This window comes from Alexandromys fortis, unplaced genomic scaffold (genome assembly GCF_014885135.2).
Source record: "Alexandromys fortis isolate MF-2015 unplaced genomic scaffold, M_Fortis_MF-2015_v1.1 scaffold_17, whole genome shotgun sequence".
Lineage (NCBI taxonomy): Eukaryota > Metazoa > Chordata > Mammalia > Rodentia > Cricetidae > Alexandromys > Alexandromys fortis.
In genome coordinates, this window is record NW_026067896.1 from 17,863,265 (window position 1) to 17,881,862 (window position 18,598).

Here is an 18,598-nt window from a genome sequence, read left to right on the forward strand (position 1 = left end):
GTGGGTACATGGGACTAAACATTCAAATGATTTATTTTACTTGAAGTTGAGCAAAGCTCAATTTTTGAAAGTTTATGGAAACTGATCATAAAGTCAACTTCTCAGAGAAATTGGGAAGAAAATAAATAGACATTATACTGGTCTACAGTTGTTGATGGTGGATCTATGGGACTGGGCAAATGTTGCATGTACTTTGTATTTTTCACACTGTTATAAATTATATTAATATGATACTGTACCCTAAGGCTAGGTCTATGCTAGACCAACAATTCATTCCTGGGCCCCTGAAGATACTTGTTTGGCCCTGCTGTCTATTTAGCCAAGGTGAGTTCCTCCTTAACAAGTATGAAATTACTCACATCTTCTGAGCCTAAGTGAGTTTTTCATTTTTAGAAGCAAGAAGGTAATGGACAGATTTTTGTTGTCAGATGGACAGTACAGTTGGGTGGTTTGTATCCAGCTCTGTGCTTTTATTTAGAATTGAAGTTGCTTAAAGATTGGAAAAGCACTGTTATTAATTTGGTAAGTTTATTCTTAGTCTAATGTAGATAGAGTTTGATACTTTCCCTTTCTTTAAAAAATGACTGAAATCTAGTGAATTATCACAGTGGATTTAATTTGGAACTAGGTAAGTTATAAATAAATACTATGTTTTAGTGAATGAGGTAAAACCTTAGAAATGTGAACTATAGACTTTTTTTGATCATTTCTACTTTAAATGTGAATTTAAGAGATGAAGTGTTTTATTTTAAATAATTAAAAATGTATTAGCAGAACCCAGATTACCTTGAATTTTACAATTCACCTGGATATACTGTAGACAGGAAATATGTAAAATATTTTCTTAAATTTTGAAATAATTAAAGAAGGCGTGAGATGTTTTCTGTCTATTCATTCATAGCTAGAGTTTAATTGTTTGCACATTCTTGTTCCTCTGTTCTTACTTGCTTAGATAGTTCCGGTAATGTAATTGATTTCCCTTCTTCTCTTCTTCCTGTGTTAATTCATCACATGAACTCTTTGTTTACATTTATGAAATTATGCTAATAGTGTGAGAAGACACAGTTATACGCAGTGGTGTCCATTTTCCAACTCCATTTTGTCTGCATAAGTGTTGCCCTACCCAGCAGAGAAGTACAGACTTTGTGACCCTTCCTTACTCAAGGCTGGTGTCTTAGGAGTCGAGTGTCCCCTGCGTTTTCTGAACACTTCTGTTGCTCTGTCCTCTTTGCCGTCACTCCTGCTTCTTTTACTACTTGCTTGAATTTCATTTTGCTGACTATTTTCAAGCTTCTTGAAGATGGATTTTGTGAAACATTTCTGCATTGTATGGGATAGTGGGCCTTTAAATGCTGCACGAATGAGTGATAGGTGAATACAGTAAAAAGGTTCCCGAAGGAGTGACATGTGTTTTCTCTTTTATCAGCACCGACAACACAGGACCAGACTCCAAGTTCTGCTGTCTCAGTAGCCACGCCTACAGTTAGTGTATCAACTCCTGCTCCTACAGCCACACCTGTGCAAACTGTACCTCAGCCGCACCCCCAGACGTTACCTCCTGCTGTTCCTCATTCAGTACCTCAGCCAGCAGCAGCAATACCTGCTTTTCCACCAGTAATGGTTCCTCCATTTCGTGTTCCCCTTCCTGGCATGCCAATCCCACTTCCAGGTAAACAACAGATTGCGGTTGCTTTTCTAGCTGTTTTCACATTGTCAGTCTGTTCTCATGTGTCTGTTACGTTTGAATTTTGCCTTGAATCTCACCTGTTTGAAACGTTTTTGAAAGATTCATGGCTAACTGCAATATTTTTTTCCTAAGTTTTGGTAAATGTCTTTTTTGTTGTTGTTGTTTACATATCTTAAAATTTAGTCACATTTAAAACTACACTTATTTTGGATAATAGCCTCAGTGAAAGAAATGATTTTTTTGTTTCTAAATGTGTTCTAAATGTAATTTTTAAAGGGATTGAGTCTATAAAGTTGATGAGTTACAAGCTATAACTGCTAGCACAGGCTGAATAATGTACACAGTATATTGTTCTAACACATGCATTCAGTCTTAAAAAGTTTTGAACCATTGTAGGAGGTAGGTACACAGACAAGTTAAATTACTTCTCCAGTGTCACCTAGCTAAGTGATAGGGTTAGGTATCAATCTGGTACCCTCCGGAGCCAGGTACCAAGCTCTTAATAATTATGTTGTTCTGGGAAGAAAATGTGAGTCAGTTAAGTGTGAACAGATCAGGGTAAGACAAATCAGAAGGTTTCTGTGCAGCATTTATAACATGCATTAGTTAAAAATTTGTTATGGCAAATTTGTATGTGTTGTTGTGATATGAAATTATGAAGACTAGAGAAGGAGTTAAAAGACTTGTGGTTAAGTTTTCTGTCAGGGATTGCATAATAGTGTTGGGCATTCTGATTTGAGTGCATTTGTTGTTGTCAAATGCCTGGATTTCATCCTTGATCCATGATTTATTCTTTATGTGCTGTAGTTGAAAATAGTGATACCTGTAGACAAGTTCACAAGGCTAGTTTGGTGAGGGTGAAGAGAACCCGGCTTCTGTCTCTTAAGTTTGACACTTTTCATGAGCTTACTGCCATTTTATTCTATCAGGTTCTGTTTAAAAATAGAGATGTGCTGCAACTCCATTTAAATAGTAAACATTTGCAAGAACCAAAAATTTAAGAATTGATTTTTTTATTCTAATAAAAATCTTTTAAACATTGTTGATATACTAAAAAATATTCTATATGTGAAGGTGACAAAACTCTAGTTATTTAAAGTAAGAAAAACAGAAGTTGTTCAGTACTAAGGATTGCTTTTTTCTCTTGAGTTAAATTTAAGAGAAGCTGAGTACTTTGTTCTACTGCTGCTTACTACTATTATTGTTATTATTTATTTATTTATTATTTTTGGAGACAGGGTTTCTCTGTGTAGACATGGCAGTCTTGGAACTCTCTCTGTAGCTCAGGCGGGCCTCGATCTCATAAAAATCTGCTTGCTGAGTGTTGGGATTAAAGGTGTGTGCCAGCTCCCAGGCAGCATCTTATTTTTGTAGGGAAGTAGCAAATGGGGTGTAGTTTGATATTTGTCAAAAGCTCATTGTTTTTAAAAAAAAAATTATTATTGAGAGATACAGTGTCTTGCCGTGTAGGCCATCCTAGCCTAGTGTTCCCTTTTCTAGTGGTAAACCGTGAAATGGTGGTCTCCTTTATGGTTAGGGACAGTGTTGGGGCTAGTTCCAGGTTTGAGTTTGGAAGTACTGAGCTGTTAATTTGCAGGGACAGACTGAGAGGTAACATGGTGATGCTTTCACACTATTTTGAGAAACCATTGTCTTCTGAAAGGATTCTTTGTTCTAGTGTTCCTACTTGGAGCAGAGAAAAGGTAGAGGGTATACACACACACTAGCAAGATTTGTGTGGAATGTGGAAGTTTGCCAGATTCTTCATTTTCATACTTCAATTTCTAAATTTAGGGTAGGTAGTGATGACCACAAAATCAAGATACTTTTGAAGTTTGGAAATACATGACAATACATGGCAGCCACTAATAACACTTTGTAAGTTAACTGGAAGGAAACTTGGCCTCCCCCTGTCTCTGTCTCTCTCATTCTTCTTTCCTCTGTGTGCGTTGTGGAGTGTTTGTGTGTATATGCACACGAGTGCAGTTTTGGGAACTGAACTCAGGGACTTGTGCATGCTAGGCAAGTATAATTCCTGAGTTATACTTCCAGCCCAAGAAAACTCCCAACTGGGTAGCAGTTGGGCTGTCCAAGATACCAAAATTCTTTGGAGGGTGTCTTATAGAAAGTAACAGTGATATTTGTTGGTATTACGGTATTTTTGATTCAATATTTCTGTTTTTCTCATTACCCTTTTTTATTCTTAAGTTCTACAAATTAGTTTAGTGAAAATGACCAAAACACTTAGTTTCTCCTCCCTGTATTTTTTATTCTATATAATTAGATCCTCTCTTTTCCCCGTTTTAATGTCAACTTTGAATTAAGGTAAATTGGAAGGTTTTTTTTGTTTGTTTTCTTTTTTTAAAATGATTTTTCAAGACAGGTTTCTCTGTAGCCCTGGCTGTCCTGGAACTTACTTTGTTGAATAGGCTGGCCTTGAATTCACAGAGATCCACCTAGTAAAGGTGTGTGCCAGAACCTGGCTAAATTGGAAGGAGTTATTTTGTTGTTGTTGTTGTTTTAAGACAGGGTCTCTCTGTAGCGTTGGAGCCTGTCCTGGAACTAGCTCTTGTAGACCAGGCTGGCCTCAAACTCAACAGAGATCTGCCTACCTCTGCCTCCCAAGTGCTGGGATTAAAGGTGTGTGCCACCATCGCCCAGGAGTTATTTGTATATTATTTATTTTGCAGCTTGAAATTCTTTAAAATAGCATCATCTTGTTGTAATAAGGATAATTAAGTAAGAGATAAACATGGTGAAGGAAAGTAGTGGAAGAATTAGATGAAATACAAGAATAAGAGGTAGGATTTGAGGGTGGTAACAGATTAGGGTTAGGGGGTGTCTGTTTTTAAAACTGAAATCTTACCTGCAATTTTAAGAAATTTACTGTCACTGACGTCAGAATTATCCAAAATGCTAAGTGGAATTTTCTAATTTCCTAATAGAGCATATTTTGAGGACAGCATAATTTGTAGGAAAATTGGACAAAAGCTCCCCCTTTAAAAAAGGTTAGTATTTCAGATATGTGGTTATTTTGTGAGTGTTCATAATATGCTTGTAATTGTCAGGGAAAGCCTTAGAGTTATTGGTTTAGCTTATAGTAAGGTGGAAAGACTAGAGTTGGCCCTGTTGATTTTTATCATTGGTAGTTAGTTATGTCTGAATATGAATATTTGATTCATTTTAAGTTACATAGTGGAAAATTTTTTGGAGGCTAGTTTAGAAGAATAGAGATGGGAATAAAGTATGTATATTCTAAGGGAAGTGGTGGCTTAATAGATTTGGTGATCTTGTAGATTACAGTATTCATATTAATATTTACAGCCTGTAGTTTCCTTAGTGAAGTGAATTTTTCTTTGCTTTATTTCAACATTAGGGAAATAAAGCTACATATAGAGCTTTCTTCACTCAGCATGCTTTGGTAATTCAAGGATTTTATTTTGATTTAAGTGTGTAGAAAGTTTAGTGTTAATATTCTTTATGTGAAATGGCAAAGAAATTAAAGACACTTCAAAAATGTGTGTGTGCTTGTGCGTGTGTGTCCAGTTTAAATTGTTTGAAAATACAGTTTACTTTCTGAATTAGGAGAGACTTCTTTTCCCTACCTTCCATAGGATTTAATAAATAAAAATAAGCAATAAAGTTTATTTTTAGTAAAGGATTTTAATTTTTTAGATTTGTAGTACCAAACTAAGTTGAGGGTTTTATCCAGGTACAAAAAAACTTATTTCCCCTGTATTCTTCAGACTTACTTTTAAACATTTTGAAATTCACATTCAGTTTTGAACTTCCTCGGTTTTTCAGCTTTTCTTTTCGTTCTTTTTCCATCATTGTAATGCCTTATGATGAGTCTTCCTTCTTCTCAAAACTGTATGTAATATCTGTTCTTAATACATGGGCTACTGTAGCCAGCAGAGTGATAGAGGTGGCTGCTGTTCCCAGCAGACAGTGACTGAGGACATTAAAGGGATGAAGCGTAGTCTTGGCCTGCCTCCACAGTGTTCCATATTCGTGCCATTCCATGTTGTGGGCACCAAGCAGATATTTTGACACTAGTTGAATGCTGCTCTCTCCATCTATGCTTTTGTTTTCACCATTATTTGCAGTGGGATATTTAAATCCATTTTATGCCTTATTTTCTTATTTCCCTTGCCCCTCTGCCCTGTCTTCCTTTCTATTTTTGCATAGTTGTGCTCTATTCTTCAGACCCAGCCTGTAGTTTCAAATGAGCATCAGCATAGCAAAAGTACCTTGTCAGCACAGTGCTGCGTGCACTGCCTTATACTGGCCTGTAAGCAACCACAGCTGGGTTTGGTGTCTGGTGGGAAAAGTTCCCACATGAGAATTTATTACATATGTGTGACAAAGGGGTTTTCTTTCGTTGAATTTAAACTTTGAGACTCCTTCAGATGTGAGAGCTGGTAGGTAATTGGTGTTATAGCTTAGAAATAGAATCATTGGCTTTGGACCACTTCCCACAAAATGTCAACTACTATTTTATTCCATTCGTGGTCTTTCTCATTGGAAATAGATTCTAAATTGTAGTGGTAAAATAGTTCCCTGAATCCCAGTGGTAGCCGACATACAATGGCAGCTTTCCAACCAATGCTTGCTTATCCATTTTACAGGTGTAGCAATGATGCAAATAGTCAGCTGCCCGTATGTAAAGACAGTCGCTACCACCAAGACCGGTAATTTTAAAACATCTTAGTTTGTTTTGTCTGTAAGTTGGCATGGTAGTGAATGTTGTTGTTTATCCTTTTATTTATTTTTTGCCCTAGTGAGTGGAGCTTAAAAAATATTTTTCTTTTTAATGAGCAGTTTAAATTCAGTTATCATATTTGGCCAACACTTAATTTCCCAATTGCCTGTAGTTTTAGCTTCTTTGGTTCACAAAAGCAAATGAGGTCAGATCACTTTATATCTTAATTTATGTAATAAGTGTAAACAACTTCATTCTCATATTCATAACATTTAATTTTATTTTTGATGTATGTTTTTAAGTTAAATATAAAATGTCATTTCCATGTGTAAAATGATGTGATTATGCTTGCATGCAAGTGACTATGTGCGTGTGATATTTGTATATAGCATATGTTTGCATTTTAAAGTGACCAAAGTAAGACTTCCTAGAACATAGATCCTAGGATTTTGTTTTCCATTTGGATTCTTGTATCCATATTTTAACAGTATTTTAAATAATACCGGCTTATTTAGCATTATAAAAAAACAAAAACTGTGGCTTGTCTTTTAAAAATAGATTCTGTCTCTGACTTCTTAAGGGAAAGGATGATCTGATAGTCTGTATGGCTTATCATTTGCAGTTATTAAGTCATTTTTCTTTATTCTGAGAAGTAGGGAATTTGTGTTGAGAATTACACTCAGTGAATTGTTATCTCTTTAGAATTTGAGGAACTTAAAAAAGTATATTTAGTCCATAGAAGACACCTAAACTTTTGACTGTTCTTAAGGTTTGATTTTTGGATCCAGTTTCCGCATCCAGTTGAATTTAGACATTAGAGTCAAAAGACCAAGGAGATAGGGTGACTAATATTTAGTTCACCTTTTATATACTATTCTTGTTCTAAGTATTTATTAATATTAATACTAGGAGGATTTAGCTCGTGGTTTTATTTAGTAGTTGGATCTAACTTTTTATTATTCTCTTTTAGGTGTATTACCAGGAATGGCCCCTCCTATAGTACCCATGATACATCCCCAGGTTGCTATTGCAGCTTCACCTGCTACCTTAGCTGGAGCAACAGCAGTTTCTGAGTGGACTGAATATAAAACGGCAGATGGGAAGACGTACTATTACAATAATAGAACACTAGAATCAACATGGGAAAAGCCCCAAGAACTGAAGGAAAAAGGTATAGTTGTTTTGTGGCTTAGGATGTAGTATGAACTGTAACAAGTAGAATGCTATTTGGAATTCATATTTTGTAAACTACAAAATATTTTTTAAATGTTCATGCATATTACACATTTTTCAGTTATGAAGCATTGTATAATTATATTGTCCTTATGGAAACTGATAACACTGATTAACAAAATTTAGGTCTTTGGCATTTAGTATGTAGCAGGTTTATAATGCTGCGTGTTATGAGTCCTTGCTTCTCCACAGCTTAGTTCAGTATTTTATGGGTAGTTGCTGCAGGCGATAGACATGACCTGAGAATATGTTCTCTTGAAGTCAGCAGGTTAAAGAGTTTTCTAATTATATTAAGAGATAGTACCAAGAAGTACATTTTATGTGTATGGTTATCATTTAGAAATAGAGCATCTCAACTGCTTACTCTGTGCAAGTTCTTTTAAAAATTACAGGAAACTGTTGAATGACATTGTCTTAGTTATTTAACAGAAAAATTAGATGAGAAGATTAAAGAGCCAATTAAGGAGGCATCTGAAGAACCACTGCCAATGGAGACAGAGGAGGAAGATACTAAGGAGGAACCTATAAAGGAGATAAAGGAGGTAAAGGGCCAAGGCATGCTAAACTGGGGGCCAACCTGTGTTGTTTGTAGTATCTACACAGAACTGAACATGTATTTGATGGATATTAAAACAGTTTCAAATTTGACTTTTGAATTTTTGGGGTTCTTTGAAGTTTCTAATATTTTTCCCTTTGAAAGGTTCATTAATATTTTAGGTGTAATAATTTTTGTTTTAAAGTGTGGGTGTGGTTTCATTGCATATATGTGTGGATACCCTTGGAGGCCAGAAGAGAGTAGGTTTCAGATCCTTGGATCTGTAGTTACAGGCAGTGTAAATTGCTTGATCTGGGAACTGAACTCAGGGCCTTGGGAAGAGCAGTACACATTCCTAACAGCTGAGCTATCTCCAGCCCTTTCCTTTTTATACTTAACTGAGGTCCATTGAACGGTAAGGTTTTGATCTAGAGGTTGAAACTAATCTCCAGCCTCTTGATCTGCAGACTGGTTCATGTGAAAGTTAGAAGTACAATTTGCTGTTTGAAGAATGCTGAGTGTATTTCATCTGCCCTCCCCACTGTCCACTTAGTGTGGAGTGGTCCCTTTGTAATCTTGAGTTCTGGTTTGTGGAGCTTCTTTTATTCTCTAAGCTGACAATGATAGCTATGTTTCAGTACTACAAAAGTTAGAAGAAGTAAGAAACCATGTTAAAGGAAGAGGTCTCCTAATTTTCTCTACTCTAGTTATTTCTGCTGTAAGCACATGGCTAGTCTGTGATATAGGGCTAGTTGCTGCTGCTCGTTTCTGCTGAAGTGAGATTCAGCTCTTAATGTAGGACAAGGATGTAGAACTTCATAGAAATTCCTACCCAGAATCTTACAGTTCTTACAATAGGTCTTGGGTTAGTTTCCATTTGAGGTATTTGTGATGATACTTTATTTTTCATTTGTCGTGTACTATTTATTAAATAAAATACTATTTCTCTTAGGAGCCCAAAGAAGAAGAGATGACTGAAGAAGAAAAGGCTGCCCAGAAGGCAAAGCCAGTAGCTACTACTCCTATTCCTGGTACTCCGTGGTATGTACTTAACTGAGGAATTTTATTTACTTGATTCTTAAATGACTTCTGTAGGAAGAAAAAAGGGTTTAAAAGTATAGGTCATATTTTTTTAACTGTTCAATATTTTGATCCTTGTTTGTTATAGTTGGGGTATGCAGACCTAAAATTCAGTTGGCACAAATATTTTCCATAATTACCAAACAAATATCTTCTTCCCTTTATGGTCGTGTCCTGATAGTGCTTATAGTTGTGTATTTGAACCACTGTGAAATTTTGAGCCTGCTTTTTATTATTTAATGTTTTAAATTTGTTTCTATGTACATATAATTATGCATATGTAGATTCCCACTATGTGATTATTACAGAAATCTGTAAAATTACAACTTATAATCCAATTATGGAATAATCTCCTTACTCTTCTTGGGCTTGTTTTTTGCTTCTTGGGTGTGGTTTTTTCCCTTTCTTCCTCTGCCACATTAGTGTTTCTTCCTCTGTTCCTTCTCACTTATTTAACCCATATCCACTGCAGTACTGTGGTGACTTGTTTCTTCTTGAGGCTTTGTACTATTACATAGAGTCTTTCACAACTTATTTTTGTTGCTACTTTTGTCCCTTTCCCTCTCTGCTGCCCCCCCCTCCATTTTTTTTTCCCCTGTGGTGACCCAGCATCTGTGTTTAAAAACCGTATCTGTGAGATAATGTTAAATAGGTTCTTTTCTTTTTGAATTTCCCACAAAATAGCAAGCAGATCTTGAGGGCGATGACATCCCTAGACTAGATTCTATGTTATTAAGGAATGACAGTGGTATGTCCTTGTATTAGCTCTTTTTCTACTTTATTAATGGAAATATCTGTGGAGAGAGACCCTCATTAGCATTGCTATCTTAAGGATTTAGCAGTTCCAGAATAGTTGACTTGAATGTCCTCATTTCTTCTGGTGGAGGTGTTATCTTTACTGATAGATCATCTCTGGGTCTTAAATCACTTCTGATTTGATTCTTTCATATTTCTGTTTCTTTCTGTTGTGACAAGATGTTGAGGCTTGTCTTTCTGTATTTCTGGTTTTGGATTTAGCTATTTTTCCAAGGAGACCTAGTTCATTTTTGTGAGCAGTGACATTTATAGGTCACGGTGTTAAATCTTGGGATAGTACTGCTGTTGTATTCTGACTTTAAAAATACTGTGGTAGATTTAGGTGGAAGACTCATATTTAAAGGTACAGTGTGACTTCATACCATTTCGTGCCACTGAGTTTACAGCACCATTTTTCTGAATGCATCATCTGTCTCACTGAGTTCCTGTTTCTTGCTGTGAAAATGGCTGTTTCTCAATGATGGCAGCATAATTATACTATTTGCCTTTCTCACACGGGTCACAATGTCAGTATTGACACTCTAATGTCGTTGACACTGTCTCTAATGTATTTGCTGAGGCAGTTTAAACTTTTGTAATTTTGTGTGTAGGGAATATCACTAAGGCTTGTAGTAAAAATATGTTTTAAAGACCCTAGGTATGGTTTTCTACATATATTATTCACTGATTTAATAAACTTAAACTCATTTAAAATTATGCAGAATGTTTATATATAAAATCTGAGTTATGAAAATAGTCTGTATTTAATACACATGCTCCTAAGTTTGGTTTATCATGATAAAACTGGTAACCAACCTCATACGTTTGGGGCTTCATGCTCACATGTGGACCTGCTCTTGGAATAGTTGAACATTCCTTTAGATTTTGTGTAATTATTGCTTCTTTATTTTTTCTGTTCTGAAACAGTTGTAATTTATATGTCTTGACATTTGGATCTAGTCTCCCTCCAAACCCTTAACTGTTTTTCTTATGATTTATATCTGTAGGGTTGTTTCCCCCCTCCTCCCCCATTGACCTTTTAAGACTTTTTTTTTAAGGGGGTCAAAGCTTGAGGTTGAGGGTGGGGAGGGACTGAGCAGGGCAGATCTGAAAACAAGGTAGTAGGTGAGGGGTTTAAGCATTCTGGGTCTACGGCCTCCCCACCACCACCAGTCTGCTCAGACTCCCATTCACATCTTCCGTACCAGTAGTCTGCATCCCTTAAGTTAGAGGTTCTTAACACATGGGTTGCGACCCCTTTTGGTGGTCTAGTGACCTTTTCACAGGAGTTGCCTAAGAACATCAGAAAACAGATATTTATATTACAGTTCAAACCCAGAGGTTGGCCTGTCTTTGTGCTGGGATTAAAGGCATGTGCCACCACCACCCGGCTGGTTATATTTTTATATTTCAATTTTGCTATGGTTTATACAAACAGCTTACAATGTCATTTTAAATCTACTCTGTCAGTTCTTGCTTTTATTTGGTATAATGAAACTATTAACAGTTAATGTAAATTTTGATAGCATTGAATTTGAGATATAATTATTTACTGGTTTTCTTTTCTAACCTTTTGTTCCTCTGTTCTCTCTTAATTTATATTTGATTTGTTTAGCATTCTGTTTAACTTACTGTCTTTTTGAGGACATCTCTTTTGTCTTCAGTCGTTACTTCAGGAATTATAGTTCTCATATGTAACTTCCACATTCTTTGTAAAGCAGATGTACTGTTGTATGGATAAACCTTGCAGGGCAGGTCCCTTTAAACCTATACACACTGGCTTATGTCTTAGTTATCTTACATAGAACTGCTGTGTGCATTAAAATTCCATCAGGCAAATAGAATTTCAAAGAACTTAAGAAGAAGATGATATTTTGTATTGACAATTCCTGCCTTCATTGCTAAAGACACAGGCTTTGTTAAGTTATCAGCATGGAAAACGTTCCTTTTCAGACTGGTCTTCTGGGTTGGAACCTATTAGTCCCTTTTCTTTAAAATTCTTCCCCCTTTTGGTTCTGTAGGATGTGAAGTTCTCATTGGTAATTTCTTTTCCCAGAACCTTAATGATGTTCCTTCATATTTTGGTTTGTGGGGCTCTTGGTAAGGATTAAAGTTCGCTCAGAGAAGTTTTGTCATTTCTTTCTCCCATCCCTAGTTATCATGATTTTTGTGCTTTAACAGCTGGTCCTGTCTAGGCCAGGTGTTTTGAAGTTATTTTGTTTGAGGTTTACCTGTATGAGCCAAGTCTGTCCTTTATATAAGCCTTTGGAAATATTATGTGTGTGTGTTTTGTCTTCATGTGTGTCTGTCTCCCCATGCATCATGTGTGTAGTACCCAGGGAGACCAGAGGAGGGCATTGGAGCCATTGAAAAAGGAGTTACCTGTGAACTGCCATGTAGTGCTGCTAATTGAACTAGGTGCCTCTGGAAGAGGAGTCAGTGCTTTTAATTGCTGAGCCATCTCTCAGTTAATCAATTTCCTGTTTATCTTTAAAATTGTTTCTATTTCTTCTCTGAAAACGGCTGTTTTTTTTTCCATTAATTTCAGATACAGTTTTCTTTATCTCATGAAATTTAGTTGTTACTGTGGAATCTGATTATTTCACCATAGGATCCTTTTCTCATTTCAATGTCCAGGTCACTTTGAGCTTAACAGCTGTTAATTTTTGATTGTCTAGAGAGATCTGGTTTCCTTTGGACTTTTAGCTGTCTGCTCTTATACAAACTATCATCAGACTAGAACTTGTAAAGGGGCATAAATGTCTACTTACTTCCTTATAGTTGCCTCTGTAAATTTTGACTCACTGTACTTCTATATATTTATTATGAAACTTATAAATCCTTTCTTACGCTTGTTTTTTGTTGTTGTTATGACTTGAATTTTCAAATTGTAAAAATAGGATTAATGGACTGTAGTGGTTTGTGGGGTTCTAGTGTAGTTCTTTATATTTTATATCACATATAATTAGATCATGTTTGCATTTGATATGTAATTTTGCTTTATTAAGAAATACTAAGAATTTATTGGGTACTGTGACTTGCTTTTTAAGCTGTAGAGTTTTTATGGTGTTAGGTTTTTTTATTATTTAGAGAATACTTTATTAGTTTTTGTAATCAAACCCATGTAGATAAGACCTTTATATTTAATACAGTGTGTTACCCCTGAACAAATGGAAAGAATAATTAAGTTCAACATTTTGAGACCAATATGGTTAATTTCTGTACAATGCTGACTCAATGCAGTAAACTGGGATACTTTTTCCAAAATTGACAGCACAGCTAAAGTTTCCAAAAACTCAAATTATATATGTGTATATATTTATACTTATATGAATAAATCAATAATAACAGTGTGTTATGCATCAACAGCTTTTTCAGGTTCTGCAGTCATTAGAACAAAATTATAGAGATATCTAGCACACTATAGCATTTTTGTTGCCTTTGAACTTTAAATAGTTTAAAATTTAGTGCTGTCAAATTGGGTGAATTCAGTTTGTAAGCATTTTAAACTCTAACCACACATTGGTTTGCATTTTTGTAGCTACTTAGCCCTCTTTTGTTCTCAAAGCCATATGAAAACCATTATTAATTAGGATCTTTCCTTTTCTTACTACTTACTGACCTTTTGTCTTCTGAGAGTTAACATTAAAAGACATAGCCATCAGGGTGCATTTTTGTAATACAGAAAAATGGTATTTTATCTTAATCTTCAGGTGTGTTGTTTGGACTGGCGATGAGCGGGTCTTCTTTTACAATCCCACCACTCGTCTTTCTATGTGGGACCGACCTGATGATTTGATTGGAAGGGCAGATGTTGACAAAATTATTCAAGAGCCCCCTCATAAGAAAGGATTGGAAGACATGAAGAAGCTAAGTAAGTTTTAAATTAGGAACTCATCCTCTGGATTTAACCCCTTTTTATTTTTTGATGGAAGTATAAATGCCATTTAAAATATTTAATGTTTAAAAATAGACTTATTCTGGTTTGATACAATAAAAATGTGAAGAATTTGGATAAGGTTTTGTTTTGTAGAACAGTCTTAACTTTGTGCGAAGGTTTTCAGTTAGTTTGAGATTTTGGAATTGTTGCTATTGGCTTAGTGCTCATTAATGCCACTTGAAACACTCCGTAGATAGCCTTTCGTCTCCTTTTGTTACTAGTGATATATTTTGCAATAATCAGACTATGCAGAATATTTTTATTTTGCTAAAATTTTGTAGACTACACAATGTAAACTTTTATGAAAATATAAGTAGCTAATCCTGCAGTGGCATGTACCTTTAACCCACCATGTGGGAGGCAGAGGCAGGTAGATCTCAGAGCCATGACAGTCTGGTCTTCAAATCATTTGAACTGAATAATAACTTCCTTGATGAATAACGAAATCCTATCTCTTAAGAGATTTTGAAATCTACTTCCTATACTGATAGTATTTCAGAACATTGGGTCAAAGATTTGTATAAAACTTTTTGTTATATGTTTATTACACTTATGTTTATTCAGAGTATTTTATTCAGTTTTTATGGAACTCATTCATAAATAATGTAGAAACATGGTAAGCAAATAATTTAAAACTTCTAATGTAATAAATCTTGATGTGGTCTTTAAAGTGGTCAAGAACTTTACATGGAATATACATGTATATATATATACATATATAATTTCTGTCATTTTGTGCTATAAAGTACTTTGCAGATCAGTGTAACTGCCTATCTGGTACTCTGGTACCATCTCTTTTTTCACCTTCAGCAATATTTACTTTATAGGCATGATGATGTTATTTATAATCATAGTAGTGAATGGTGTCAAAAAATACACAATTTGCTTTTGGGGTTTTTTGGGAACATTTTCTTTATATTTGAGTCACATTTGTTGCATGATGTGCATCTAAGAACACTTCTATGAATTATGAATCAGGAGTATTATTTATTTGTTAAAACTGGGAAAACTTGTACCTTTTAAAGTTAAGGGGTAGGTAGGAAATCTCAAAGTAAATTAAACTGTAGAATTGACTTACTTGGCTCAGTGATTGTTAGGTAGATATTGTACCCTGACTGCGTTTTTTAAAAAAGCTTGTGAATATGTATATATAACTGTTGTAACAGTGTTTGAAATGTCTTTGCTAGGACACCCGGCTCCAACAATGCTGTCCATCCAAAAGTGGCAGTTCTCGATGAGTGCAAGTGAGTGCAGTAACTGTGAATGCAGCGTTTTCATGCATGAACACCCGTGTTCTGACAGTCATTAGCAGAGGAATCAAGCCTGAGAATTCAGTAGTTATCTGCTAATGTTTATGCAGTCTTCTAAATTTTATCTTACAGTTAAAGAAGAACAAGAATTAATGGAAGAAATGAATGAAGATGAGCCTATTAAAGCAAAAAAACGGAAGTAAGTAACACATAGTTTGCATATCCAGGTAGATTTAGAGTATAGAGTTGATAAAATTATCAGTTTATGATTGGAAGTTAAATGTGTAGTATTTGTGACTAGGAAACAGTAGTCATAATTGCCTTCTTGGACCTGATATTAATCTTGTTTTGTAATATAGAGATGATTTCCTTTCTGTTAGAGTTCAGAATACTTGGTTATACAAATAGATATTATGAAGCTAGCTGACATTTTAGAATTCATTGATTAAATTTCTACAGTCTTAAGTAGGTCTAGATGTTATTAAAAAATAAAATTTCTCTCTTATATCAATCTACACAAATGCCATTCAAGGAGTGATATTAAAAATGGACATCTTTTTTTATATGTGCTTAGAGTATGATCTGCCTATTCCTAGAGTCTGGTCATTATTTCCTGGTGGGGAGTGGACTCAGAAAATACTATTAGACATTGGAAGAGGGTTGTAGCATTGGTGTGAATAGTCCTCTAGAACTGGGCAAAATGTGATGTTACTTTTATGGGTGGGAGTAAAGTTGGAGTATAAAGTGTATGTAAATGGGATTATTATTTTGCAGCAAATTAAGAAAGTTTGAGATCATTACTAGGGACTGGTTGATAATAGTTCTGATTGAAAAAGAACAGATTGACTGCAGCCCGGTTGTGGCAAGATGAATAGAACAACTCCTGTAAGAGTGGTTCCTTTAAATACCTGTTGGTTTACGGGCAGCAGTGTTACATTAAGGTCTTATTAAAGAGAATTACTGTAATCTGCAACTGAGCTCTTATTTTCACGATTGACCTTTTCATTGCTTAATCAAATGTAATTTTACTAGTTGTGGTTATTTTATGTTCTTTTTAGAAAATTGTAGAATTAGACATTTGTTTTCTTAATTATTGTAAATGATTGTATTCATTCTGTTTATTTGCCATATTTTTAGATATTTCTGTGATGTTAAACTTTTAGATTGTTTTTAATTGTTTGTTCTTATAGACATCTCTGTAAGGTTTTTAACTGCTTTTATCAGGAGAATGTCAAAGAAGTCCTTTATGTGGATTGCCCGAGCTTCTCTATTTAGGTACAAAGCTAAAAGCCTGTTTTTCCTGGCTTAGTTTTCTTTTTACTTATCTTATTGAGCTAGATAGTGATAGTTTGTATTGTGACATTTAGTATAATTCTGTAAAGGTTGATTCTATTATATTTGTTTGCTGTCTTTGAACTCCTTTAGCTATTTAAATAGTTCTTCAGTAAAGTAAGAAGGTATATTGCTTGGCAAATTGCTTTTCCTGTTTATTTTGTGCATGTCTTAGGTCTCAGACTGTCTTGCTAAGTTCCTGTAGGTCATAGGTGGTGTTTTCTGTTTCTTTTTGAGGCATTCCTTTATTCCCCAATTGCTAATTACCTGTCACTATTAATTAGTCTTTGTAGCTCATAGGCTACCTATAATATACTTTTGAATTTGCAGTAACTCGTGTAGGAAATATAAATGAATAATATTTTATATTCTTAGCAGATCATATTTAAGAAGGAAGATCTGTTCAAATACATTTGAATACATTGGTTTTAGTTTTTGGATTAGATATACAAATATAGTTCTTTTTCATAGTGCACATGTTTTGAGAGGTCACCTGATTTCATGTTTACAGTCTCCTTGTATACATACAAGTATAGGCCCTACCTTAGCCCTGAAGTGCATTTTTTGGATAAACAAGAAGTAAGCTAAGTCTTTGAACCATTTTATTTCCTACTGATCCCTCCCACCTAACTACTCCTGTGCCCTTGTTGTTCTCTGTGACCTGCCCTTCAACTTAAACTTCAGCTTGACACCCAGAAAGTGAGTAATAAAAATGTCGAGTAGGTAAGGTGTTATCTCAGACATCATACACTTGGCCAAGTTAGAAGACACTTTAATTTTATTTCTAAAATAAATATTTGAAATTATTAAGACTTTTTATCATCTTAATAGATTTTTAAATATTTTGAGAATTTATAATAAAATATTTTGGGAAATGCTAATTTTTTCTATGTATCAAGAACTAAAAATATATTCTATTTAATTCTGTCATAATTTTGCAAGCAATGCCTGAAAAGTTTTTTAGTTCACCTTCTATATTAACTGGAGTAAGAGAGAAAGTACATTAACTTTTTTTTTTGAGCAGTATAGCCATTGTAACGTTAGAAATGCATTGTAATTTTATTATTAGAATGAAAGCTATGCCATATATTTTATTTGAGATCCTCAGGATGATTTGTTTAGTCAAAAACATGCTACTTAGTAGTGCCTTGAAAATTCCCCTGATTTTAAGAACTTAGTAAGATTTGTATTAATACCCCCTTACGATTTATTTTTTTTATAGGAGAGATGATAATAAAGACATTGATTCAGAGAAAGAAGCTGCCATGGAAGCTGAAATTAAAGCTGCCCGAGAAAGGGCCATTGTCCCTCTGGAGGCTCGAATGAAGCAGTTCAAGGACATGCTGCTAGAGAGAGGGGTCAGAAAACAATCTTTGGGGGAGATATTTCTGTTTTATATAAGTAATATAAATATGTCTTGCTAAAAGGTCAAATCTAAGGTTAGTGCTCATAAAATTGGGGTGGGAAGGATAAGGGAAGCTATAAAATTACTGTACACTTTTGAAGTGGCCTTTTCCTTGGCTTATATCATGTTAAACTAAGTGGCATTTTGCTGTCCTTAAGTAAAAATAGCATTTAACATTTGTGGGGTCATATAATTTCGGTAACATGAATGAGTATTAACGTTGCAGAATTGCGGACTGCTTCAGATAGGTAAGGTATATATGATTCTTCCACTATCTTCAGAGTGGCTTTTGGCGAAAAAAAACGATACTTTATGATATTAAAAGCTAAATGAGAAACTTTGGTTGTATTCGCAAATGTGTTTGAATAAGTAAGCCATTCTATTTTAAATCACAATATTGCTTTTAAGATTGCAGTTAAGGGTGTGAAATCAAAATGCAAATCTTCAAGGCCTTTTCTGATGTACTAAGGTTAAAATGTCACACAGTAGTGGTTATTTTAATGAGCAATGAAGTGTGTGTTATTTCTTTATAACAAAGAAATGGTCAGAGCCAATTAATGTGGAAATTTGCTGTTGCTAGCCTCCCACTGCTTATCATTTATTAGTGATGGAAACTTCACTATGGTTTTAATGTCTCCT

At 34.8% G+C, this 18,598-nt stretch overlaps 1 protein-coding gene across 6 annotated transcripts in view; it reads left to right on the forward strand.

Moving 5' to 3' along the window:
- The window catches only part of Tcerg1 (transcription elongation regulator 1), a 51,932-nt gene that overhangs the window by 12,381 nt on the left and 20,953 nt on the right, over positions 1-18,598 (forward strand). For 3 of the 6 annotated variants that reach the window (XR_007595297.1, XM_050161604.1, XM_050161609.1), the window contains 10 exons: positions 1,427-1,669; positions 6,316-6,378; positions 7,360-7,560; positions 8,052-8,164; positions 9,110-9,198; positions 13,746-13,906; positions 15,160-15,216; positions 15,355-15,421; positions 16,447-16,497; positions 17,777-17,912. Coding sequence is in view for 5 of the 6 variants with exons in the window: in XM_050161604.1 (XP_050017561.1) it covers positions 1,427-1,669; positions 6,316-6,378; positions 7,360-7,560; positions 8,052-8,164; positions 9,110-9,198; positions 13,746-13,906; positions 15,160-15,216; positions 15,355-15,421; positions 16,447-16,497; positions 17,777-17,912 (1,181 nt within the window). In the remaining variant the exon portion in view is untranslated. The remainder of the gene's footprint in view (positions 1-1,426; positions 1,670-6,315; positions 6,379-7,359; positions 7,561-8,051; positions 8,165-9,109; positions 9,199-13,745; positions 13,907-15,159; positions 15,217-15,354; positions 15,422-16,446; positions 16,498-17,776; positions 17,913-18,598) is intronic. The other 3 variants (XM_050161619.1, XM_050161627.1, XM_050161635.1) reach the window with 3 other exon arrangements.